The sequence below is a fragment of the Stegostoma tigrinum genome, chromosome 33 (genome assembly GCF_030684315.1).
Source record: "Stegostoma tigrinum isolate sSteTig4 chromosome 33, sSteTig4.hap1, whole genome shotgun sequence".
NCBI lineage: Eukaryota > Metazoa > Chordata > Chondrichthyes > Orectolobiformes > Stegostomatidae > Stegostoma > Stegostoma tigrinum.
The window spans coordinates 28839939-28866678 of NC_081386.1; the positions used below are offsets into that span (position 1 = coordinate 28839939).

Genomic DNA, 26740 nt, shown 5'->3' on the forward strand with positions numbered 1-26740 from the left:
ATCTGCAGATTTAAATATATTCAAGTTCCTGCATAAAAACAGGATTCTTGATAAGAACCATCAAAATTCTATCAGCTTACACTACTCCCACTTCAGAAGAAATTACCACTGAACAGATGTTTTCAGTCAATGAAAGCCTAAAACCATTAGAAACACTTGCAGCACTTCAGTACACGCACTGCCATATTAATCTGAAATTCTGCATTATAGAAATTTTGTGACAGAACTTCAATGCTTTAAGCATTGAATTTTTGCTTCTGAAGCTCAGAAATAAACAAACAATGAAGACTCAACCTTGATGAACAATCTACCTCAAATTCATCTCAACTGGTATAATGATGGGGATACTAAAGTTGGCCTCTGTGACCTAAGGCTAGGAATTTGAAATAACCGATGTTTCTCAACTGTTGTCCAGTGCTGCCTATTGAAAATATATCCTTAACAACATTAGGTGAAATAAAAGGTGTGAGGAAAGTATAGAGGACAAGGTCAGGAATGGGAGAAAAGACTCTTGCAACCAGGTAGCTGGCACAGATCAATCAACCGTTAACCTTTGAAAGGTATTAAAAGGGCATCCAGTGCCCAAGTGAATGCAAGCCTGTAAACAGGCAATTGTTTAAAAAAGGAGAAAATTACCAAATAAAATTTCATGCAGCAACACAACATTTAGAGGGAAACAAACAGTACAATGGAATATATTGTTTGCAAGAGGTAAATGACTCAAAAGATGAAATAGGTTCACTCAGCTTTCATATGGTAGGCAGCTAATTTTCTTTACAAGTTCAAGATTTTTGAAATCTACTCTTGGGTTATGTGGAGGGTGGACAAACCACTCCTAATGGAGCAGACATTATCTGAGCTAAAACTCCTACCAGCTCTTAGGCCACTGCTACATGAAGTGACACTGAAAAGTTAATTTTCTCTCAAAGTGTGGAGTTGGATGAACGCAGCAAGCCAAGCAGCATCTTAGGAGCCTAAGGTCTAGGCCTGAAACATCAGCTTTTGTGCTCCTGAGATGCTGCTTGGCCTGCTGTGTTCATCCAACTCCACACTTTGTTATCTCGAATTCTCCAGCATCTGCAGTTCCCATTATCTATGATATAATTTTCTCTTATGATGTCTAATTACTCAAGATGAGAAATGTAATGTTTACAGGAAAAGCTGGTGTTGGAACTAGATACAAATCAACACGCCACGTTGCACAAACTTGCATTTCAGAAGAGTTAAGGGTTACAGTACCACCAAATAGTTGTTTCACAAATGTTTGGCGTGGAAAGATGTAAACTGATTGAAACAGCATGCATTCACAAATCCATTCTTGCCCACAAGCACCATGCAATCAAAATTTATGAAGGTTTTAATTATATATTAAAGGTATTTGAGAATTTTTAAATAAAATTCATTAAGTTCTTTTGGTTACTGGTTACAAAGACAAACGGCTTGCACTTTCAGTATGCTGACCCAGAAGTAAGAACCTTTTGTGTCAAGCAAATTGGCTAGTCTACATGATGGTGGTGTTGGCCAACTGTTTTATGCATTTAGTTTGCTTGAGAGAAAAATAGTGAATCATTCCGCTATACTGACAGTTCCCATTATTGAATGATTACAGATGAGACAATTCAACTTATTCCAAACAGTAGATAAGATCTTCCCAAAATGGGATCAGGACCCCAAGTGGGTAACAAGCTCTGAGGTAGAGATGGTCACTGTTGAACAGAGTTATAACTGCATTCCCATTTTAATAGGCACGTGCTGTCACAGCTGTCCTAACCCTAAACTCTGCTCACAGGGTTGTGACAGTTTTCAAGCTCTGAAATAGGGTTACAGTGGGAACAAGTTTGGGAAGCACTGAAGTGGATCTCAATGTTACTGTGTTGTAGCATCCAAATGTTTCTCCATTTGGAAGTTTGTTCCAACTGAAGAATTTCTTGACAAAAGTACTAAAATCATATTTTAATAGTGTCCTCTCTATTTCTGCAGTAAATTTTCAGGAAGATAACAAGTGGAATGTAAACTTGGTTTGGGACACATTCAACACTGGAGAAGCAAAGTTTAACTGTAAAAACATCCAAGGAAGTAAATTCCAAATCTGTATAGACAGAGAACATACACAAAAATGCTAATCTCGAATCAAGAGCACACATTAAGCTATCCATTATGACAAAGCACTTGGCTAACTGGAATAGTGCGTTAAAAGAAGACACCAATAAATCACTTCCATCACCTTTACAAAGCAATAAAAGCCAGTATACAACAACACTTCTATTTTGGAGAAACTGAGTAATAATTCCCACAACAACCCTCCCACCCCCATAAAAAAGTCAAATGGAAAAAGGCCCCCACAGATTTCATACACAAATCTGTTTATAATGGGAACAGATGTCTTGCCCAATCAACTTTCACTCAAGTACAAAAATATATAAAACACATCTATTTTAGTGTTTGCTAAAACGTACTTAAGATATTGAATGCAAACAGCATTGCAGAACCAATTTAAAGCCCTTAGGTAATCCGTATAATTTTTTTCATACAAAAATGTAAAGGCAAAGTATAATAGGATCACACTGCAATATTCTACTTGCAAAAATGTTGGCATTTCTTTGGTTGACTTCATTTCTCTGCTTCTCTTACTCAAGTTACCTGTGTTGCTTTGAAGTCTATCCGGATTTTGATTTCAAATCTACTGACAGGGATGATGTTGTTGTCCTCGTAGGATGTACCAACTCCTACCTTGTGGAGGCAGGCTGCCGATTCTCAGACTCTTCTCTGCACTCAAAACCCTCCCACAGTTCCATCCATGGCCCTATTGCTGTACATCAAGCTACTATTTTCAGCGCTTTCACAGATTTCAACTTGCTTGGAAATCTTTTTTCCACAGTTTTTCACCCTATGCATCACCAAATCTAAATAGCTTACTACTTCGACCTTCTTACCAAATCTTCAGAGCTATTGTGCAGATCCATTTTTTCCAACCTGTTCCCATCCCACTGAATTTATTTCTTCCTCTCTTGGCTATAATTTTCTCCTTAGTCCAGTCTTTTCAACTTATATTTGAAACTCTTCTGAGCCAACAACATTTTAACAATTTCTAGTTTCCTCGTCCTGTCTACATCTTTTTTTCTGACAGACACCCAATTCCTTTACACTTTCAACCCCACCACGGAAAACTAAGTGTCCCTTCTGAAGAAGGGTCCTGATCCGAAACGTCAACTTTCCTGCTCCTCTGATGCTACTTGGCCTGCTGTGCTCCTCCAGCTCCACACTGTTATCTGTGACTCCAGCATTGGCAGTTCCTACTATCTCAAACTAAGGCTCTTGGCTTCTTCCATGACTGGAAGCTCAAACAGCTCCCATTCTCCACATTTCTAATCTACTCAACTTGACTGAGCTAGTTCTTATTGAACAGTTTCTCCTTAAAGCAGTGTTCACTTCCACTAAAAGAAAGTAAGTTTGAGTACTCAAATAGACCCTAATTAGGCATATTTTTTGTGGGTATGTGGTATGAGGGCCCCTCCCTCAACTCTTTCTAGTACAATGATTGTACTGGCACTGCTTCCCAGTCTGGAACTGCAAATAACTAATTTTGCTTCCAACATCCACCCTTCTGTCAGCTTGATCTCTGAATCTTCCCTTTTTTTGACTCGTCAGTCTCCATTTCCAGAAGCACACTGTCTACAAACAGTGATTACAAGACCACTAATTCCCACAGTCACTTTTTCAACTACACTTCCTTTATCCTGTTTCCTGTAAGGACTCCATTCCACTCTCAGTTCCTCTCTAGCATCTGTTCTATTTATGCTACCTTCCACAACACTGCTTAACCCATGTTTTCCTTTTTCTTTAAATTAAGGAAGCTACCACATACCCACATCACCACCGGACCCAATACTTTGCTCACACTTCTGTCATCATCCCTTCGTTTCCCTCACAGAAACAATGACAAAGCTCTCCTTGTACTCACTTTTCAACCCAACAACCTCTGTATTCAAAGGACCATTCTCCACCACTTTTTTCAAATCCAGTACAATGACACTACCTAATACATCTTCTCCACCGCTCCCCAGTCAGCATTCAAAAAGAACAGTTCTGTCTGTGACAATATTCTAACATCCAACACTTTGCCACGTAATCACAGGAGGTGTAATACTTTACTTTATATCTTCTCAATCCTCAGTGCAGAAGTCCCCAAACAAACTGTCCAGATAAGGGAATAATTTATTTGTACTTCTTTCAATCTACTCTATTCTATTTGCTGCTCACACTTTAATCTCCTCTATCCCAGGGAAACCAAACACAGACTGGGAGACCACTTTGAGCAGCACCTCCACTCAAAATGTAAGCATGGCCAAACTTTCTAGTTGCTTTTCATTTAAATAGACCTTCTTGTTCTCATACTAATGTGTGTTCTAGGCCTGCTGCAGGATTCCAGAGAAGCCCAACATAAGGTAGAAGAACAGCACTTCATTTTCTGATGAGGAAAATTGCCTTCTAGACTCATTATTGAGTTTAACATTTTGATATATTCCTGAATGTACATTTTTTTTCCTTTCAGTCAGAGATAAGCTGTTTTTTTTGATATTTTTTTTGATAACAACTATGCTGGACAAATGCAGTCCCTTCTTTACAGTCATGTCCATTCCCTATGCTTTTGGTTCTATGACACCTCTGATCTTGAATTGGCTTCACCCTCCAAACTTGCCCTGGCCCCTCTCTTTAATTTCACTTGCCCCTCACTTTTTATAAGGGTCATAAAACCCTTCTCATTTACACTTTTATTTGGTTCGAAAGCACAGTTACATCAGACTCGAAATGTTAACTTGGCTTTTGTCTCCACTGATGCTGCTCGGCATGCTTAGTTTCTCTGGTATTTTGTTTTTATATTTTAGGTACAGGTACTTGCCCAATGTGGAACTGTTCTATACAGACTAGGCTATTTCTAAAATAAAAACAGAAAATGCTGGAAACAGTCAGCAGATCAGATGGCGTCTATGCAGAAAGCAACATTTCAGGACAAGGAATTTTCATCATAGAGTCACAAAGCACAGAAACAGACCCTTCAGTCCAACTTGTCCGCACTGACCAGACATCCCAATCTGACTAGAGATAACAAGGTGTAGAGCTGGATGAACACAGCAGGCCAAGTAGCATCAGAGGAGCTGGAATGCTGACGTTTTGGGTCTAGACCCTTCTTCTGACTAGTCCCATTTGCCAACATTTGGTGCATATCCTTCTGAACCCCTCCTATTTATTAACCCATCCAGATGCCTTTCAAATGTTGTAATGATACTCGCCTCTGCCCTCTGGAATTGTTTTGTTGGCTGTTTTGCTCTCCAATGATGTTGTTCAATCTGTTTCAGATTTTCCAGCATCTGCAGTATTCTGCTATTCCAGGAAAGCCTTTTCTTACCCTATTTCCTTTGTGCCAAAATTTTGTTAATACAAAATTCATGTTCCTACAAGCTGTTGGCAAGGTAATTATATATTTAATTGTTTGGTGTGTACAAGAGAAAATACAGGAAGTGAAATCCTAAGCAGCTCAAATATTTTACAAAGATGGCAAGACCAATATGGAATGAACTTTCTCTAAATAGCTAGGCAAGGATTAAACTCCTTAAGGGAGAAAATAAAATACAATATGTCCACCCTCTAAACCAGTTTGCTTTTGCTTTAGATTTAACTGTCACTTCTTTGTCACTGCCCAACAGCAATTCTAGTATATATAGTGGTAGCTTGGGGATCCTAATTATACAACTAACAAAGCTCCAGCACCACCATTTTTATCTCCATTAATGGAAAGCAATTTTAATAAACGCCAAAATGACCTTTTTCCCATTGCCTCAATCGCAAAACATAAACAGATGGAATATAACGAGCGAAGTGTGAAAAAACATCTTAAATTGATGAAATTATTTGGTAAGCCCTTCTACGTGAGCATATGGTACAAAATCGAACATTAACAAAATGATAAAGACCTGCTGTGGCTCTTTCTTGGTTTCAAAAGTTTTATAAAAAGTTGTTCCAAATTTTCCTTTAGGTAACTTTATTTTGTATGCAAGTGAAATTTTGGTTTTGATAGTGGGTTTTTCAGTAATTGCACTACATGATAGGATGAAAACAAACTTTTTCCGATCTTGCAAGCAACCAAGTTTGAGCAACCAAAAGGTATTGATCTGTAATTGGCTGCGAAATAATTTCAGGAGGTAATCACCCCTAAGTTTGTTCCACTGAAGTTTGCAACAATGACGGAAACTTTGGCAGGTGTGTGTGTGTTTCTTTTTGTGGGGAGTCCAAAACTAGAAGCACTGTTTAAAAATTAGGATTGCCTTTTTAGGACAGAGATGAGGAGTCATATTTTCCTTGAGGGTTATACAATTTTGGAACTCTATGCCTCAGAAGGCAGTGGAGGTGAAATCACTAAATATTTTTAAGACCAAGTGGATAGATTTTTGTTCAGCAAACAAATCCAAAGTTATATGGGGTCGATATGAATGTAAAATTTTAATCACAACCAGATAGCTATGACGTTGCTGAATGCTGGAGCAGGCTTGAGGGGGATGAATGGACTACTTCTGATTCTAATTCATATGTTTGGAATAAAGTTTAAAAGCAACAAAATTATCGCTGTTGAAGTTTTCATACATAAATTATGTTTTTGCAATTCAAAGCTGAAGGATGAAAAAATAAAACTGTTGGTCCTAAAATCAAATTAAATGTTGCTGAAAATTTACACATTTTGTCAAGGCTTTTCATATTGCATTCTTGCAAATGCCCTTCTGAATATCAAGTACGAAGGAGAGAAACATCTTCATACTGTAGGTCAAGGAAGTGCTGATTGGTTGACTAGCAGACTCTGGTAGATATTTTGCATGGAGAATGCATCAGTCAAATGAGGCCTAATGGACAAATGCCAAGTTTTGTTTAAATTTCAATCAGGCAGGCTAACTGATTGGTGTAGTACTCTTAAAAATAACAGCACAAGAGAAGGGTGTTATTTATGAGCAGCAAAAGTCAGTGTTTTGTAAGTCAACTATCAACTTCTAGAAATTTGTAATTCACAATGCATTTCAGTCCCCTGAAGTTGATCAATAATTTACATGTCAATAATAGCTTACATTATTAACATGATGTTATTTATCCAGCAATATTTGGGCCTGTAGTTCTGCAACGGTCACATTTCTGTGACTTCATTGTATTTTCATATATGCACAATTTATACTGGGTTAACTCTGCTTTTATGGCTTTAAAGTGTAACTCAACTCTTGACTGTGTTCACTTATTTCTTGCTTATGCCTTTGTACCCCACAGCAATTGCAATTTCCTTTGAAAACTCATTCAAAATCTAGTTTACTATTTTCCAACAATACCAGCTCCTGTTACACCTTCTAATAGTCTATCGTCTGTTTCTCTTAGAAGCGCTGAGCAGGAAAACAGAGATGGGTCAAAATACTGCTGGCTTTTAGCCTGTCAACTTGAGCCCCACTGTAAACAAAATGTCAAGAAACAAATGTGTGTAGAAGATCCATTTCACACAAGTGTTTTCAACTATTATAGCAATTAGAAATAGACTGCTTGTAAATGGTAAATCTTTGCCGAACGACAGAGTAAGATTACTTATAAAGTAACTTACCTACAATAGGAACTCAGTCAAGAACACAATTAACATCAAGGAAATAGTGAGCAAACTGGAAACTAGTTTAAAACCAACATAGTGTATGTTAGGGTGGAATTAAATTTATCTCAAACAAATAACAGTACAGAAGTTCAGACACCAGATTTTATTTTAATCTTTTGTTTTGATAAACACTGACATCATAAATTAGTTGCCCATTCTGACAATGCTTATAAAGCCTCCCTCTCCATCAGAGCTTTAGCTATTCAAAAGGAACATGTTACCATGACAGCAGAAAATTGCACAAATAATATTTGAAACAACAAGTCAAGGAAGGGTGCATTACAGTATTTAACACACTAAGTTTGTGATATACTAGTGTCTAGCTTTAAACTTACAGAAATTGGCAAAATTAAAAACAGATCGCAAAAGCAAAAGAGCGAATTCCCCTAGAGGTGGAAAAGCAAAGCTCCAATATTGTGACCCACTGGCTTACGTTTATCATACTGTAACAATCCTAAAACGGACAAATACTATAATATTAGGAGGTACGATATCAGTATTGAAATAAACTTTAAATCACCTGGCATGACTATGAATTTCCTTCAAAGTAATTTAAGAATTAAAGAAAAGAAACGTGTCATTCAAATTCTCGAAGATACATGATGCAATGGGATATCCATATACCTCTGCCGTAGCTCCATTAGCCTCTTTTATTTGCAATCTGTAATCAGCTTAAGTAAAACAGAATCTCGGGCAACAGCTGCTAAACGACAGATGTCATCCAAATGCTTACCAGTTTCTTACTCTTATATAGGGGAAGGCAAACATCAACTACACTTCAAAATAATCACTTGACTAATGTGACAATGAAACACTAATTTTCCAACAGTTATGTGCAAGCCCCAATAGGAAATATTCCATTCACTTTGTTACTACCCCTGCACTCGTAAATCTGTACCATCTAACAATCGTCACTAATGGAACATCAAGTAGTTGAACCATGCAGGGCAGGAATGATTCCAGATACAAGTTCATTTCCATACTAAACTGGTTAACGATTGGTAAGGACAGCACAACTATCTCAAACATCCTTGGGTTACGGCAAAGAAGAAAATCAGATTTAAAGAACAGTCCAGACTCTTTGGCACTCATCCATGTTGGATTTTTAAGAAGAACGGAATGTGGTTTTGCCATGATGTTCGTTATATGTAATTAGCTTGCTTCATTCTTTGCCATTACTGACAAACTAGCACTCAAGGTGGTACCAGAGGACAACCAACATTTCTAGAATTTGCAAGGAGTCAGTCTATTCCTTCTTATTCGGCAGGCAAGTTTCTTTTTAAAACTAAATGACCAGAATTTGGAGCCACAATTTCAGCACCTAAAGCAATATTAAAAAAGGAATTCTCCAAATTGTGACTAGGATCACGTTTTAGTCAGATACCAAACTCATTTGTTTGTCATTTCTAAAATGGAAAATTCCAATCAAAAAAAAAGTGTGCACTTTGCACTCACCAAAATAGATGGAATAGAATGTTAGAATTAACTAGGCAAATATCTTTAATGACTGCAATATACCATTCAAGATTTTAATTCTAACAGCCTTTTTCAATTCAAGTAGGTCAACAGACCAAATATGTCAGCATGGAGAAAACAAAGTACTTATAGTATTGCTTTATTTAGGTCTGGGATAATTTTCATTAAATTAGACAATAAATGAAGTCATTCATTTCGTTATGAAGCCATGGTCTCAAATTATTTTGAAATTTTTGTTCATTAGAAAAAATTAAATGTCTAAAATTAATGTATTTGGAGTAACAAGAACTGATCAGGGATAATCATTATGGTTTTGTACGAAGGAAATAGTGTCTCACAAAATTGAGGAAGTTTTTAATGAAGTAGCCAAAAAGATTGATGAGGGCTGAGTGATAGGCGTTGTTCAGGTGGACTTTAGTGAAGACTTTGATAAGGTTTCACATAATAGACTAATTAGTCAAGTTAGATCACATTAGATCATATGGGATTCAGGGCGAGTTTGCCAATTGGATAAAAAAACAACTTCACTGTAGGAGACAGAGGGTGATGGTGGAAGGTTGTTTTTCAGACTGGAGGCCTGTGACCAGTAGTGTTCCACAGGTATTTGGTACTGGGTCCATTTTTATTTATCACTTATAGAAGTGATTTGGAGGAGAATATAGGAGGCATGGTTATTACATTTACACATGACAACAAAACTGGTGGTATAGTGGACAGTGAAGGAGGTTACCTAAGGCTAAAAAGAGATCTTGATCAATTGAGTCAATGGGCTAAGGAGTGGCAGTAGGAGTTTAATTTGGATAAATGCGAGGTATTGCATTTTGGTAACACAAAGGGCAGGACGTATGCAGTTAATGGTACAGCTCTGGGCAGTGTTGTAGACCAGACAGATCTTGGTGTTCAGGTACATAATTCTTTGAAATTTGTGTCACGGATTAACAGGGTGGTCATGAAGGCATCTCGCACGCTTGCCTTCAATGCTTAGACCTTTGAGTAGAGGAGTTGGGACGTCATGTTGAGATTGTACAAGATGTTGATGAGGTGCCTTCTGGAGTACAGGTATTTCTCCTAGTCATGGATTGCAGGATATCCAAGCAGCTCTTTTCAGATTTGGTTAAATGTAGTTAAGAGAATGCTCGACAACAGCAATTGCTTAAGTATGAACACTTATCTCTTTCTCCAGTAATAACTGTCCTCCAATTAGGAGTCCTAATTATGCTAGCACGTTAGCTCGCAGAATTCAGAGTCTGCCGCATCTATCCGGAGCAACAGGTTGCTTTTCCCTTATCTTACACATTTTCGCGAATCCCGTTCCTTGTTGCCAAAAATGTCTTGGATCACAGACTGCATCCAAGCAGTTCTTTTCAGATTTGGGTAAATATAATTAAGATAAGGCTCATCTAAGAGCAATTTGCTTAAACATGAATGTTTAAGTAATAATAAATAAATAATAAACGGAAGAGAAACGGGAAAAAGCCCAACAAGTCTCACATCCACCTGCCTGTCAGGGGCCTCTCAACCGATGGCTGGTCTGGAGGTTCAGGTTTGGTCCTGACACCATTCATGATTCCAAGCTGAGGCAAAGTCCCACCCCTGGGATGAAACACACTCTCTCTTAGACAGTGTAATCGATAGCCAGCACATGGAAAGTAGATACAGAAAGACAAAACTGCTGGTTGGTACAGAAAACACAGGATGGGAAAACAAGCTGTTGTCTTCGGCTTGTAAAAGGAACACTCATAGGACTCATTCAGGGTCATGTAGCTCGGCAAGTATCATCAACAATTTTATCTCTTCAGCCCATCTCATATAATCTATTTTCTCATGTATCTGTCGAATATCATCATTAACGTTTAGCCCTTTGGCCCATCCTATACATGAGTTTTGAGAAGATTTGTAGCTCAGGTTGAGTTTCTGGATGTGAGTTTGCTCGCTGAGCTGGAAGGTTAGTTTTCAGACGTTTCGTCACCATTCTAGGTAACATCATCAGTGCGCCTCCGATGAAGCGCTGGTGTTATGCCCTGCTTTCTATTTATCTGACCCTATTTATAAGACCCTATACAGACAACAAGCAAAACGAACGTCATCTACAAAATACCTTGCGAAAACTGTGACAAACACTACATTGGGCAAATGGGCAGAAAGCTAGCCACCAGCATACATGAACATCAACTAGCCACAAAACAGCATGACCCACTATCACTAGTATCCTTTACATACAGATGAGGAAGAACACAATTTTGTTTGGGACAACACATCCATCCTCGGGCAAGCCAAACAGATACACGCACGAGAATTCCTAGAGGCATGGCATTCCAACCGGAACTCCATCAACAAACACATTGATTTGGAGCCAATGTGTTTGTTGATGGAGTTCCGGTTGGAATGCCATGCCTCTAGGAATTCTCGAGCGTGTATCTGTTTGGCTTGTCCTAGGATGATGTGTTGTCCCAATCAAAATTGTGTTCTTCCTCATCTGTATGTAAAGGATACTAGTGATAGTGGGTCATGCTGTTTTGTGGCTAGTTGATGTTCATGTATGCTGGTGGCTAGTTTTCTGCCCGTTTGTCCAGTGTAGTGTTTGTCACAGTTTTCGCAAGGTATTTTGTAGATGACGTTCGTTTTGCTTGTTGTCTGTATAGGGTCTTATAAATAGGGTCAGATAAATAGAAAGCAGGGCATAACACCAGCGCTTCATCGGAGGCTCACAGATGTTACCTAGAATGGTGACGAAACGTCTGGAAACTAACCTTCCAGCTCAGCGAGCAAACTCACATCTACATCCTATACACTCCTATATTGCAATAGTTGAGTTTTTGTGTGTCCTTGCGATATAGAACATCACCATGAAAATTGTGTTATAGGAAAACTGCTTTAGAAAATCATTACACCTGTATAGCAGTAAGTTTGCCGTATCCAAACAGCATGCACTATTCAGCAATCACATTATACCAATTCATGTTAATAAAACCCAGGTTATTTTTAAAATGTACTGTTTACAGTTCTGACCATCCTGCTATAGGAATAATATTATTAAATTGGAGGGAGTTCTGAAAAGATTTATCAGGATGTTGCTGGGAAAGGAGGCTTTGAGAAATAAAAATAGACTGGATAGACTAGGACTTTTTTTGTCCCCCACTGGAGTGTAGGAGGTTGAAGGGGTGACCTTGGGGTTTTATAAAATCATGAGGGGCATAGATAAGGCGTATAACAAGGGACTTTTCTTAGGGTGGGGGATTCAAAACTCGGGGGCATATTCTTAAGGTGAGAGGAGAAAGTTTTAGGAAAGACAATGAGGGGCAACATTTTTCCCCCACACAGATAGTGGTTCATGTGTGGAATGAACTGCCAGAGGAGGTGGTTGTTGCACGTACAGTTAAAATGTTTAAAAGAAATTTGGATAAGTACGTGAACTATCAGAGTTTGGAGAAATATGGGCCAAATGCCGGCAAGTGAAATTAGTATTGTTTAGGAACATGGTTGGCATGGACCATTTGGACCGAAGGGTCTGTTTCCATGTTGCATGACTCTACAACCCTAGTACATATTCTACTGTACTTGAGTCGATCATGAAGCTATTTAATTATTTTTCTTTGCGTATTTTATAACACTTAGGGGCTTTACTACATATTATGAACAAAAACAAACCATGGACTTATGATGTGGAAGCATTACACACTGAATTATAATTTCATATTTTGTTAGATGAACCAAGATGCTTGCCACCCAACTTTTCTTTTTACACATATAATTTACATACATACTCATGCTTTTGTGACTTGTTAAATTGGGTAATAAAGCAAATATATATTTCCTGTCTCAAAAATAAAAACATTACAAATACTCAAAATGCTGAAATAAAATGCAGTGGCCTGCCATCATATGGTTTTTCCTGACAATTAAGAGTTCTAACAGAGAACAAATTTCATGGGATTGAGTCAGTTTCCCTCAGCTAGTTACTTGGCACGTCACTCAAAACAGAGAACAGCCACTATAAAAATTGCTGTCATAATTACAAGTCCATTTGAGATATAGTCCAATAAATCTAACTAATCACCAGATGTGTACTGTTATTAAAAATATTTGCTAATGGCACAAATAATAACTTCAAACTGTGGCAGCTGCTGGCAAGTGTGCAATAATATTTTTTCAACCAGTGCCATGCAGTTGACTGATTGTTATTGTGGAAGCTTGTTGAAACACAGCCTCGATAAAATGCTTTTATTTATTTCATAGAAACAGGTTGATTTTCTCTGCCAGAATAAAACAAAGAACTGAGGATATTGGAGATCTGAAACAAAAGCAGAAATTGCTGGAGAAGCTCAAATCTGTCAGATCTGGGGGAAGAAAGCAGAGACAACTCTGAGTCCAGTGACTCTGATTCTTCAGAACTTGTCATCACTGGACTCAAAATATTACCTCTGCTTTCTTCCCCCAGATGCTGCAAAGTTTCTCTAGCAATTTCGATCTTCTCTGCTGTTGTCTTGTAATTCAAAAGATTCATAGATGCTGACTATGAAAGCGTTTAGATACTTCCCATTTGGCACCTTACAGGTGTACAGAATTGAGACACATAGATAGGGTTACCAGAAATAAATAACATTTCCCTTTATCAGATGACCAATTACCAGGGGTGTAGATTTGAGGTAAGCGGCAGGAGGTTTAGAGGGGATTCAATGAGTTATCGGGTTATAGAGCATGGAAATAGAGCCTTCGGTCCAAACAGTCCATGCCAAGCATAATCCTAAACTAAACTAGTCCCACCTGCCTGCTCCTGACCCGTAACCCTCCAAACCTTATCTACTCAAATACCCATCCAAAAGGTCTTTTAAACACTAAACTGTACCCACATCAAACCACCCACCACAGGAAGTTCATTCCACACGCGAACTACTCATTGTAAAAAATTTGCCCCTTATTCTTTAAATCTTGCTCCTCTCATCTTAAAAATGTGTCCCATAGTCTTTAAACTCCCTACTTTAGGGAGAAGACAACTACCATCAACTCTATCTACACAGCTCATTATTTTATAAACTTCGATCAGGTCATCCCTCAAACTTATTCTCTCCAGTTTAAAAAAAAAAGCCTATCCGGCCTTTCTATATAACTCAAACCTTCCATGCCCAGCATATCCTGAAATCTCTTCTGAACCCTCTCCAGCTTGATAGTATCTTTCCTATAACTGGGCGACCAGAACTGGATATAGTACTCCAGAAGAGGCCTCACCAATGTCCTGTACAACCTCAACATAACATTCCAACTCCTACCTTCAAAAGGACTGAGCAATGAAGGCAAGAGTGCCAAATGCCTTTTTAACCATCCTGTCTACATGTGATGCAAACTCCAAAGAATTATGTACCTGCACCCCTAGGTCCCTCTGCTCAACAACACTTCCCAAGGCCCTACCGTTAATTGTATAAGCCCAGCCCTTGTTTGTTGTACCAAATTGCAACAATTCACATTTATCCGGATCGAACTCAAATCTGCCATTTTTCAGCCCATTGACCCACTTGATCGGGATTCCTTTGCAATCTTAGAAAACCTTCTTCACTGTCTACAATGCCGTTAATTTTAGCATCATCGGCAAACTTACTAACCATGACTTCCATATTCTCATCCAAATCATTTATATAAATGACAAACAAAAGAGGACCCAGTACCAATCCCTGTGAAACACCGCTGGTCACAGGCCTCCAGTTCGAAAAGCAACTCTCCACCATTACTCTCTGCTGTAAAGCCAAATTATGTATCCAGTTGACAAGCTCACCCCAAATCCCATATGACCTAACTTTACTAATCAGGCTACCATGAGGAATCTTGTCAAAGGGTTTACGAAAATCAAAATAAACATTGTCTAGTGCTCTTCCATTAACATTTTTGGTAACTTCCTCAAAAAAACTCAAATCAAGTTTGAGAGACACTATTTTTTCTTGCATAAAACCATGCAGACTATCCCTAATCAATTTTTGCCTCTCTAATTCTCCGTAAATCCTATCCTTTATAATCACCTCTGACAATTTACCCATAAGTGAAGTCAGGCTCACAGAGTTATGGCTCTCTGGTGTCTCCTACAACCTTTCTTAAACAAAGATACATCATCAGCCACCCTCCAGTCATCAGGCACCTCACCTGTAGTTATAGATGATGAAAATATTTCTGCAAGGGACCTCGTAATTTCCTCCCTTACTTGCCATAACATTCTGGGATACATTTGATCAGGTCCCAGAGATTTATCCACCTTTATATTCTACGACCTCCAGAACTTCCTCTTCTGTAATGTAAACTGTTTAAAACACGAAAAAGTTTATTTCTCTGCATTTTCTAGACTCCACTTCATTCTCTGCAGTAAAAACTGACATGCAATATTCACTTAGTATCTCTCCCGTCTCCAGGAGTTCAAGACAAAGACAAAAGACAAAGACAAAGACAAACTCCTTGATCTTTAAGAGGCCTTACACTCTTGCTCTTAATGTACTGGTAGAATCTCTCTGGATTATCCTTAATCGTATCTGCCACTGCGATCTCATAACCCCTCTTTGCCTTCCTGATTTTTCTCTCAAAAATGCCCCTACACTCTTTATATTGATTAAGAGATTCAATTGAACCAAATTGTCTATATCTAAAAACAAAATTCTTTATTCTTGACTAGAACCTCAATATCTTTACTCATCCATTGTTCCTTAATCTTACCAGTCTTACCCTTCACTCTAACAGGAACAAAATGCCTCTGAACTTGTAATCACACTCTTCAACACCAAACTCCCCACCGCCCACCCCACCCCCGACTTGTCAGATGTCCTTTTACCTGTGAACAGTCTACTCCAATCAACTTTTGAAAGTTCTTGACTCATACCATTAAAATTAACCTTACTCCAATTAAAAACTTTAACTTTTACAGAAGGTTTATTTTTTTCCATAACCATTTTGAAACTGATAGAATTATGATCGCTAGACCCAAAGTGTTTCCCCGCTTTTACTTCAGTTCCCTGCCCTGCCTTATTGCCCAAAAAGGTCTAGTTTTGCTCCTTTTCCAGTCGGAGCATCCATATATTGATAAAGAAAATTTTCTTGAGCACATTTGACAAATTCTTCACCATCCAAACCTTTAACATTATGGTAGTCCCAGATAATGTTTGGAAAATTAAAATCCCCCATTATTACAACCAAATTATGCTTACACATATCTGAGATCTCCTTACATATTTTTTTCCTCAATTTCTCTTACTATTCGGGGTCCTATTGTACAATTCCATCAAAGTGATTAGATTAGATTAGATTAGGTTACCTACAGTGTGGAAACAGGCCCTTCGGCCCAACAAGTCCACAATGCCCCTTAGAGTATCCCACCCAGACCCATCCCCCTATAACCCACACACCCCTAAACACTATGGGAAATTTAGCACGGCCAATCCACCTAGCCTGCACATCTTTGGACTGTGGGAGGAAACCGGAGCACCCAGAGGAAACCCACACAGACACGGGGAGGATGTGCATACTCCACACAGACAGTTACCCGAGGCTGGAATCGAACCTGGGTCTCTGGCACTGTGAGGCTGCAGTGCTAACCACTGAGCCACCGTGCTGTAATTTCTACCAATATATTATCACTGAATGATTTTTCAGAAATATCTTCCCTCGTTACAGCAGTAATGTACTGCTTAATCAAAAATGCCATCCCACCTCCATTCTTGCCTCCTTTTTTATCCTTCTTACAGCATCTAAAACTAGAAACATTGAGCGGTCAGTCCTGTCCATCTCTCAGCCAAGGTTCTGTAAAAGCTAATGACATCCCAGTCCCATGTCCTTAAACATGCCATGAGTTCACCAGCCTTACCTGTAAGGCCCCTTGCATTGAAATAAGTGCAATTTAGTTCTTCAGAGTTACTACTTGTCTTTCTTTTTTAACTGACATCCTCTCCTCACATTCAGAACCGAGCCCATCAATTCTTTAGTTTACACTGTTACCTAGAATCCCTCCACTCACCTCTTCTATCTGTGTAAAGTTTCTCTTAACAGAATGAGCAAATCTCCCTGCTAAGACATTGGTCCTTTTCCACTTTAGGTCAGGCCCATCCTTTTTGAATAGGTCTCTTCTATCCCAAAATAAAACCTGAATTGCTGAATAATACACCAGCTCTTTAGCCATTGATTTATCTCCTTAAAACAAGGAACAAAAACGTTAGAGTTTTGCATTGGGAGTAATCCAGAAATTACTACTTCTAAAAGGTTTTATTTTTTAATCTTTTACCTAACCTCTTAAATTCACTCAGTACTGTTATAATCCTTTTCCTAAAAATGTCATTTCTATCAATGTGTATAATAATTTCTGGCTTCTCAATCTCACCTTTACCTATATGCTTGAAAATATTTAGAAACATCCTTAATCCTAGCACCAGGAAAGCAGCAAACCATCCTAAATTTATACTCACTGCTACAGAATCATCTATATATGCCCCTGACAGGAGAGTGCCCTATAACAATAATTCCATTGGATCTTGTCAAATGCTGCCTGACATAAGAATCATTCCAAGTGTCCAATAACTGACTGGCCCATCCATTTTCCTTGGACAGACTATCCCCATCAACTGTTCAAAATATTTATTTGCTAGAGGAACAGGCACTGGAAACTTTTGAACTACCTTCTTGCTTTCCTGACAGTTACCCATCTATCTGATTTTCTTACTGGGTAATAACTTTTCTAAATCTTCTCATCTCATTCTACTCCTTATATATGGCCTTAGTAACATTACGCATTAAGAAAAAATTCAGTAACATCTTTCATGAAACTACTTTTCATTACCAGCAGTGAATAATGTTAAAATAGAAAAAGAGTTAAAAATAGATATATCAAACATATAAAAATTAAATAAAATCAACCACATAGCTGATTAACTGGGCAAAAGCAATTCCTCTTCGATAAATTCCTCAAATAAGGATGTATTCTCTGGAGATAGTAGGACTGCAGATACTGGAGAATCTGAGATAACAAGGTGTAGAGCTGGATGAACTCAGCAGGGAAAGCAGCATCAAAAGGAGCCTCCGATGCTTCTTGGCCTGCTGTGTTCATCCAGCTCCACACCTTGTTATCTCATGTCTTCTCTGGAGCTGCCCACGTGCAGGACTCTCCAGAACAAAAACACAGCTCCCACTGTTTGGTTTTTTCCCAAAACCAAACATTTGCAATGTAATAAAAAAATACCCTCGAAAACACTTAGACCCTTTCAATTTCTGAATTAAGGTTAAAAAACTTCAGCTGTTCACTACTAAACCTTTACAAAATTTTTTGAAAGAAGTCCATTTGGAAAAAAAAATTGCTTTTTGTTTGTTGGGTTTTTTTGAAAGTTAATAAAGCAAAATGGAAAAAATCTTGTACTATTAATGACCATAATACCAGTAAAACTGTAAAAAAGACTCTAATAATTCTTTAACTAAGCCTGCAAATCGCAGGAGCAGCTGCAAGATCCACGTTCCTCAACAAAAAATGTTTGTCCTACAGGATGGTGGGTGAAAGCGTGTTGAAGCAGAAACCATTACAACACTTTAGTAATATTTAGATGAACACTTGAAATGCCTTGGTGCACACAGCTGAGAGTCAAATGCTGGGAAATGGTATTAGATAGATTAGGTACTCTATAACCAGTGTGTACACAATAGGCCAAAGGGCTTCATTCCATGCTGTAATACTCCATGACTCTATAGCACCTCAATAACAGCAGATTTCCAAAAGACATCCAGTCTGATAGCTAGCTTGCAACGGATGTCCATTCCAAACTCAATTAATGTCGCAACTAGAAAGTAAATCTACTGCAAATTCTTTTTTTGCATGAGAGTGAAAACTAATCCATCTTAAATTTGATTGTTAAAGGTAAAAAACATGGTATATTACTACATGCAGATTTTTATATTTACGGATACTAGTTACTAAATACATGACGTATTGGGAATTTTATGCAAGAAAAATATATCACCAGTTTGATGCCATTGAACATATTAACACAAACTGCTGTCACAGTTGTGGCAACAAATAACATTTGCAGTAGAAAGGGGATTAATTTCAGTTTTCAAATGCCTTTGCTTTTCACTCCCAAAAATTCTGTTAGTCTCTTAAGAGTTCTGTTATGTTTTATGCAAGAATAGTAGGAAATGCTGTTTTTAAACTAGTATACTGGGCCAGCATTTTTCCACCTGTGAAAAAAACAATAGATGCAAGCCAAAAGTAGTTTAAATTCTCAGTAAATGAAAAGTGGAGAATGACATGTTTCAAAATCGATATTATCAACTGATGTTAAAAGAGAAATGAAGATGTAAGAAACAATTTTCAGTACAAAGTAATTTATTAAACTTATCATTCTTACTTTCAAAATCCCTCCAAGGCTTTATCCAGTTATCCGTGTAATCTCCTCCAGCCCCAAAAATCAGCACAGTTGTGTCAGAGTTAATTCTGATATTTTGAGTGTATCCCATTTCAATTGCTCCATTGTTGCTAGTCATACTTTCAGATGCTTAGGCTGTAAAATCTAGACCTTCCTCTAGATGCTCTCTGCTGACCAAGTTTTTCACCACTTACACTAATATTGTCTAAACTATACATAGCATTAGTCAGACTGCAGCTCGAATACCATAAACAGTTTTGGAGTCCTTATACAAAAAGGAGAGATACATGGTATTGGAGGCAGTCCAAACGACATTCAGGAGGGTGATCACAGGTATGTAGGGATTGTATTATGAACAAAGGTCAAGTAGGTTGGGGCTGCACTCATTGGAGTTAAGAAGAATGAGAGGCAATGTTATGACATGGAAAGCCTGTTTCCCCTTGTGGGAAGGTCTAGGACCAGAGGGCATAATCTGAAAGTAAGCATTCATCCATTTAACATTGAGGTAAGAAGGAATTTCTTTTCTCAGAACAGTGAATCCATGGAATTTACTACCCACAGGAATGGCCATTAAGTACAGGTGAGGTTAAGACAGAAAGATTTTTAAACAGTAAAGAGATCAAGGGTTATGAAAAAAAGGCAACAAAGAGTTGAGGATCGTCAGGTCAGCCATGTTCTCACTGAATATTAGAGGAGACTTCATATGCTGAAAGGACTTCCTCTGCCCCAAGTCTTAGGGTCTTATTTACACAGAATGAATTTGTTCAAGAAAAGGTCTACCAGAGATTTCTCAATTTCAGTTAGCAATAAGCAAAGAGAGTGTAAGCTGGCTCTTTGACTTAAGATCATCACAACGTAGCCCAAATTTGTCTGTACCATAAGCAAATGTCACCTTCTACGGGGTTTGATAACTATCAAACAGAAACAAGAATCCTGGGTTTATTTTCTCATTTTCTCAATGACTCAAAAAGAGTCAAAAATCATTTGTTGGCATCCTGCTGATTTTGGGTTTATTAATGCGATTGATGAAGAGAACCTTCCTGCACTCAAACTAGATAAGCAAAATCTCGTGAAGGAGGCGAAGCAAGAGTTTTATTAAAGTTTCTAAATCCAGGGGAAATAGATCAATGGGTTATTCTGCTCTCTTTTAGTTGTCATTGTATCATTTTCCGGGGCAGTGGCTAGAAAGCTGACTCATTCTTAGAAGTGTGTGAACAAATCAGTGTAAAATTAAATATGGTAGATGTGGAAAAATCTTAAAATGATGGAAACACTCAGCCAATCAGGAAGCATCTGTTGAGACAAAAATACAGTTAATGCCAACAGATGAATAGCTAATAATATATATTTTTCTAAATTTCAGAAGAATTCTTTATATTTTCCTCTGTGGCCTCTAGCCAGCATTGATCTAGCAGCATAGCCAAATCTGGAATACCTGGGGTACAGATACAGTTTTCATACTGACAGAACGAAACATTCTCAATATCATAACATTCTCAGCTTTAGGCTTACATCAAGATAAGCAATGCCAAGCATACATTACAAAATCAAAAAGGCAGAATTTAAGAGATATTAATCTTATCTAGGTTCAGGTGACATTCAGAAACTGTTAAAGCTTTGTTCTTTTTGTTTTATGATGCAGCTCATGATGGAAACAGACTACTGCCTTACACCATACTCATGATGTGTATTTGTTGATCTACAACTGTGGGAAGAATTGAAACCAGCTGTCCAGCAAAGTGGAATTATGTTTTCCTTCGGAGGAATTCCAGCACAAATGAAACTCTGCAAATAACAATAGTAAAAACTATATGAAGTAGCAGATTTTACAATCTTTTGTGATGCATCCTACATAGAAAGCATTAGCCTTTGACATTACAGGCCTTTGTACTTCAATTCATTATCAGACTGAACGGCTCACTGACATTTTATTTTCTGAAGTGACGATCCGACGCTAACAAGAGACAACAGTTCAACCAAAAAGATAAAATGCACAACTTACTAAATGCGAGTAAAAACAAAAAAAAACACTTGTTAAAAAAAAACAGGCTGGGGAGGACTGTACTGCAAACTGCCACAAAAACCCAAGTGAAAAAGGTAGTTAATATATTCTAAGATTACAATTCCCATAGTGGCACACTTATCTCTCAAATTCTTTAATAAAATGGGATAAATGCCTTAAAATCAACATCCATCCAATCTAAAGGTACAAGTAAACTTCCATTTTCTGACGTCTGAATAGGGTTGGATGGCAAAAACAGGTAGGGGTTGGAAGAAGAGGGTTAGTAGGGAATAAAAAGATGGACGTCAGTGGGGATCACTAAGCTCACCATGGCAAAAAGCAGAATATTCCAATGGTAATGACAAAATAAGAGAGATGGCTTAAAACAGTACCATATGAATAGTTTTGGGAAGGTTTGTTTTAACATTGGATATAGGCTTTAATAAAAAAAGGAGGAAGTTCTAGTATATGAGCTGAGGCAACTGATGGACAAAAAGCATTGGTGCAGAAGACACACGTAGATGATACTAAGGAGACTAAAGGAGAAGGAACACCAATATGGAGTGTGTTGCAAAAAGGGCATTGAAAAGCTCTGAAAATTCAATGCCTTGAAGAACAGAAATTTAATGCATTTTAATGAAATAGCTCATGTGATGAGGACAGACAATTGCTGAACTAGATATGCATGGGCATATTGGAAATTGAAAGATGGTAACCTGACAAGGGTAATGTTGAGAGAATGAATCAAATCATTTCAGCAACAGTGGTGGTGAAGGGAGAGAAGCAATGATGTCGGTAGGCCGCGCTGTGAAACAAAGCAATCTTACAATGAAGACAAGGTTGTGGGTTTTGAATGTCAAAACTGAATCAAATAGTGTACTTTTCATGACTTAAGTGCACCCAAAACACTTTACAGTCAAAGCAGTACTTTGAGGTAGTGAAATGTAATATGATAACCAATTTGACAACCAGCAATGAGAGAACGACCAAAATTATCTGGCTTGATGATATTGGATAAGACACAAATTGTGATCAGGATTCTGTGGGAGCTTACTTATTCTTCTTCGTAATGGTGTCACAGAATATTTTAGATCTTAAGTGGTTAGTCAGGACCTTTGTTTGACATCACATCTGAAAGGCGGCATGTCATACAGTACAATCTGGTGTACACATTCACCCCAATATGTGACTAGTGGTGTGCCTCAGGAATCGGTGTTGGGACCACAATTATTTACAATTTATACAGATGATTTGGAGTTGGATTCCAGGTGTAGGGTGTCAAAGTTTGCAGATGACACCAAGATGGGTGGCAGAGCAAAAAGTGTGCAGAGGACTGTGAAACTTTGCAGAGCAACATAGATACATTGAGTGGGCAAAGATCTGGCAGATGGAATACAATGTAAATAAATGTGAAGTCATACATTTTGGCAGGAGTAATAGTAAGAGGGATTATTACTTGAATGGTAAAAAGTTGCAGCATGCTGCTATGCAGAGGGACATGGGTGTCCTTGTCCACGAATCACAGAAGGTTGGTCTGCAGGTACAACAAGTAATTAGGGAGGCAAATGGAATTTTGTCCTTCACTGCTAAAGGGATTGAGTTTAAAAGCAGAGGGGTTATGTTGCATTTGTACAAGGTGCTGGTGAGGCCATACCTGGAGAACTGTGCGCAGTTTTGGTCTCCTTACTTGAGGAAGGATGTACTGGCACTGGAGGGGGTGCAGTGGAGGTTCACTAGGTTGATTCCGGAGTTGAGGGAGTTGGCTTATGAGGAGAGACTGAGTAGATTGGGATTATATTCATTGGAATTCAGAAGATTGAGGGGAGAACTTATAGAAATATTAAAATTATGAAGGGAATAGAGAAGAAAGAAGTAGAGAGGATGCTCCCACTGGCAGGTGAAGCTAGGACAAGAGGGCATAGCCTCAGGATTAGAGGGAGCAAATTTAGGATTGAGCTGAGAAGGAACTTCTTCACTCAGGAGAGTTGTTAATCTATGGAATTCCTTGGCCAGTGAAGTAGTTGACACTACTTCAGTGAACGTTTTTAAAACTAAGGTAGATTTTTTTTGAAAAATAAAGGAATTAAAGGGATATGGTGAGATTGCGGGTAAGTGGATCTGAGTCCACGAAAAGATCAGCCACGATCTTATTGAATGGCGGGGCAGGCTCGAAGGGCCAAACGGCCTAGTCCTGCTCCTAGTTCTTATATCTTCTAACAAAGAGATGAGAATGCTACCATTAAGCCAAGGTTGACAAAGGATTCACGAAACCAGGATGAGATTACAGTAGATGGGAATTTCAGAGGTAAGGGAGATTAGAGATGAAGAGGTAGTTGGATCCAGTCAATACTGGATTTTTTTTTTGGGGTGGGGTGAGGGTTGGAGGTAGCCGGGAGGAAAGAAACCGATGTGACAGCAAATTTGTGGCTTGACTAGGGCAAGAGATATGGCTCAAGCAAGTGTATTCATCATCAATTTATTTCAGCCAAGAAAGGTAATCAAAAACTGTCAGGATTGGACAGTAGAAAGAATCAGATAAAGTGGCTATGAGCTCATGGAAATACGGTTGGATAGGTTGGAGCAGGAGTGTGCGGGAGAAGCAGTAGCAGCAGATCTAGTGCGGAACAGTGTGTCTCTGGCCTTCCATTGATGTAAATCAAACAGAAAACCTTCTGAATTTTTGCAACAATTTTTTTTGAAAGCTCATTCCCGCACAAGTAATTATTAACATGGTTTCAAAATTCAGGCAGTGACGCACATCACTTACATTCACTGACAGTCACGTTTAGCAGGGGCCCATTGCCAAGCCTCTCATCTATCATTTGCCTGCACCATTCACAACAGAAGCATAGAAGCATATTCCACATGTACGTTAATTATGCCTAGCTTTATCCCTTTATTATTACTGCCATAAACTCTTCTGCAGTAGTTGCTCAACATTTAACTCCATCTAAAAAAATCAAATCTGACTACTCAAAATTTTCTCTAGTTTATTATCACCCAGCAATTTTAGTTGTCACCAGTTTCACATGCTTCTGAACTGACTCATTGCCTTATGTGCTATTCAGGCTGTAGTCAATTCGGTACAAGCATGACTTTTTGTTTGACTTGAGCATTTTACTTCACAAGACCCACTGCTGGGCTCTCTTGGGTGCACGGTTGGTGTGCAGGGTAAAAAATGTTCAAAAGGCTTTCTGAAATACTCCTGTACCAACGGTAAAAATTAAAAAAAAACTCACCAAGAATGGTAGTAGCTGTTGAAAAAAAAACAGCAGTTTCAGCATTTACCCCCTTGTAAATACTAATCCTGAGGAACAGCCAAAGGCTTGAAATATCACCTGCATATACTGAGAGATTTGCTGAATATTTCCAGCCCTTTAAAATTTTTTTAGAATCCTTGTAGCTGGAATATTGCTTTTTTTTTGTACAACACTCTGTGCTACCCTTTCCAAATGTTAGCAATCCCGGAACTTCACAATGCATGCATTCTGTGTCATGCCCATCATCTCAGTTCTTCTCATTCCAAATGATTTAATAATTCTAATCTTAATACTCGAATGGCTTTGCTCCAATCTCTCTGAGCAATTGTTCCAAGTCACAAAATCCACTGAATTACAGCTGGACTTTACTACTGCAGCCTGATCAGTTGAACTATAGAAATACAGAAGATAGGATGGGCAAGCTATTGGCTCATCAAGATAATAAAATGTGAGGCTGGATGAACACAGCAGGCCAAGCAGCATCTCAGGAGCACAAAAGCTGACGTTTCGGGCCTAGACCCTTCATCAGAGAGGATGAAGGGTCTAGGCCCGAAACGTCAGCTTTTGTGCTCCTGAGATGCTGCTTGGCCTGCTGTGTTCATCCAGCCTCACATTTCATTATCTTGGAATTCTCCAGCATCTGCAGTTCCCATTATCATTGGCTCATCAAGCCCACTTTGCAACTTGACATGATCACAGCTGATCCTCTAGCTCAACACCTTACTCTCACTCCATACCCTTTTACTCCTTTAACTTCTAGAAATCTATTTTTTTATATATATTCAGTGGCTTGGCTCCTCAGCCTTCTGTGGTAGAGAATTCCACAAGTTCTCTTTCAGTGAAGAAATTTTTCATCTCAGTTCAAAATGGCGTACAGCATATCCTGAAACGGTGACGCCTCATTGCAGTTCCTCAGCCAGGGCAAACATCATTGCTGGATCCAGTCCATCAGAATTTGTATGTGTTTCAATGTGAAACCCTCTCATTCTTCTAAACCTCAGTGAATACAGGCTCAGTTGCGACAATCTCTCTTCATACAATAAACCTGCCACCTCAGAAATCAGTCTGCTGAACCTTCATTGCACTCTGTTTTAGGCAAGGAGACCAAAACTGCACACAATCCTTCTATCATAGTCTCATCAAGATCCTGAACACTACTGCATGTGTTCCTTTCTTCTGTACTCAAACCCTCTTGGAATAATGACCAGTATATCAAATAACTCAGTAATGGTCGCCTGAAAACCAAACTGCCTTTTTCCTCCATACCTCAAAATTTTCTTGTTAATGACTATTGTTGTTACTTGCAGTTTCAATTATTGCAGAAATTACAGGTAGTAACATATACAAAAAAGAGCATTCGGCAACTATCCTCTATCCCATGTGAAATTGTGCTTCTGTCCACAGTCCTTACAAGTCTCATTTGTCATGAAGTTTAGTTCTCTTAAATAAACAGTTCATTTTCATATTACATGAGTAGCATGTAATTAATTTTGTGCTAGAGCTTAGAAGCAAACCGAACTTACCTTTTTCACCTTGATGTTAGATCAACTGCATACATTTACTCCATAAACTGTCATCAAGTTACACTGATGAGCCCCAAAGCAGTATGCATTTTCTACTTTGGACAAAGATGCCTGAACTTGGCTTAGTATCCTGATATCCCACAGGTAATACTGGAACAAAGAAAAAACAACGACACAGTAAATGACAATTGCAGATTTTGTTTGAAATGTCAGATTGAGAAAGATTCCACCCCTTTGCCTTTCCTTCTTGCCTACATTGTTACAGCTCCAAAAGTAAAGAAAAATTCAGAACAACATCTCCAATGCTTAACTTTTCACTATGACAACAAGTACCAATTAACACCAAGCTACATTCCTTCTTAAACAAAATTCCTTGTTACTCCAAATTAGCTGATCTTGGCCTGGACATTTTGTATGTACACACACTTGCTGCT

The 26740-nt window shown here is 38.4% G+C and overlaps 1 protein-coding gene across 8 annotated transcripts in view; it reads right to left on the minus strand.

Annotated features, from left to right (window-relative positions):
* glceb (glucuronic acid epimerase b) overlaps window positions 1–26740 on the minus strand; it is a 100100-nt gene that overhangs the window by 34819 nt on the left and 38541 nt on the right. For 2 of the 8 annotated variants that reach the window (XM_059639327.1, XM_059639329.1), the window contains exons 2-4: window positions 26307–26456; window positions 19504–21306; window positions 15278–15431 (exon numbers count right to left, since the gene is read on the minus strand). The exons of 2 other annotated variants lie outside the window; for them this stretch is intronic. In XM_059639327.1, the coding sequence (XP_059495310.1) occupies window positions 15278–15342 (65 nt within the window). In that variant the 5' untranslated portion in view covers window positions 15343–15431; window positions 19504–21306; window positions 26307–26456. Of the gene's footprint in view, window positions 1–15277; window positions 15432–17132; window positions 17299–19503; window positions 21307–26306; window positions 26457–26740 lie in introns of those variants that run through there. 4 more of the 8 variants (XM_059639332.1, XM_048562640.2, XM_059639330.1 and 1 more) reach the window with 3 other exon arrangements.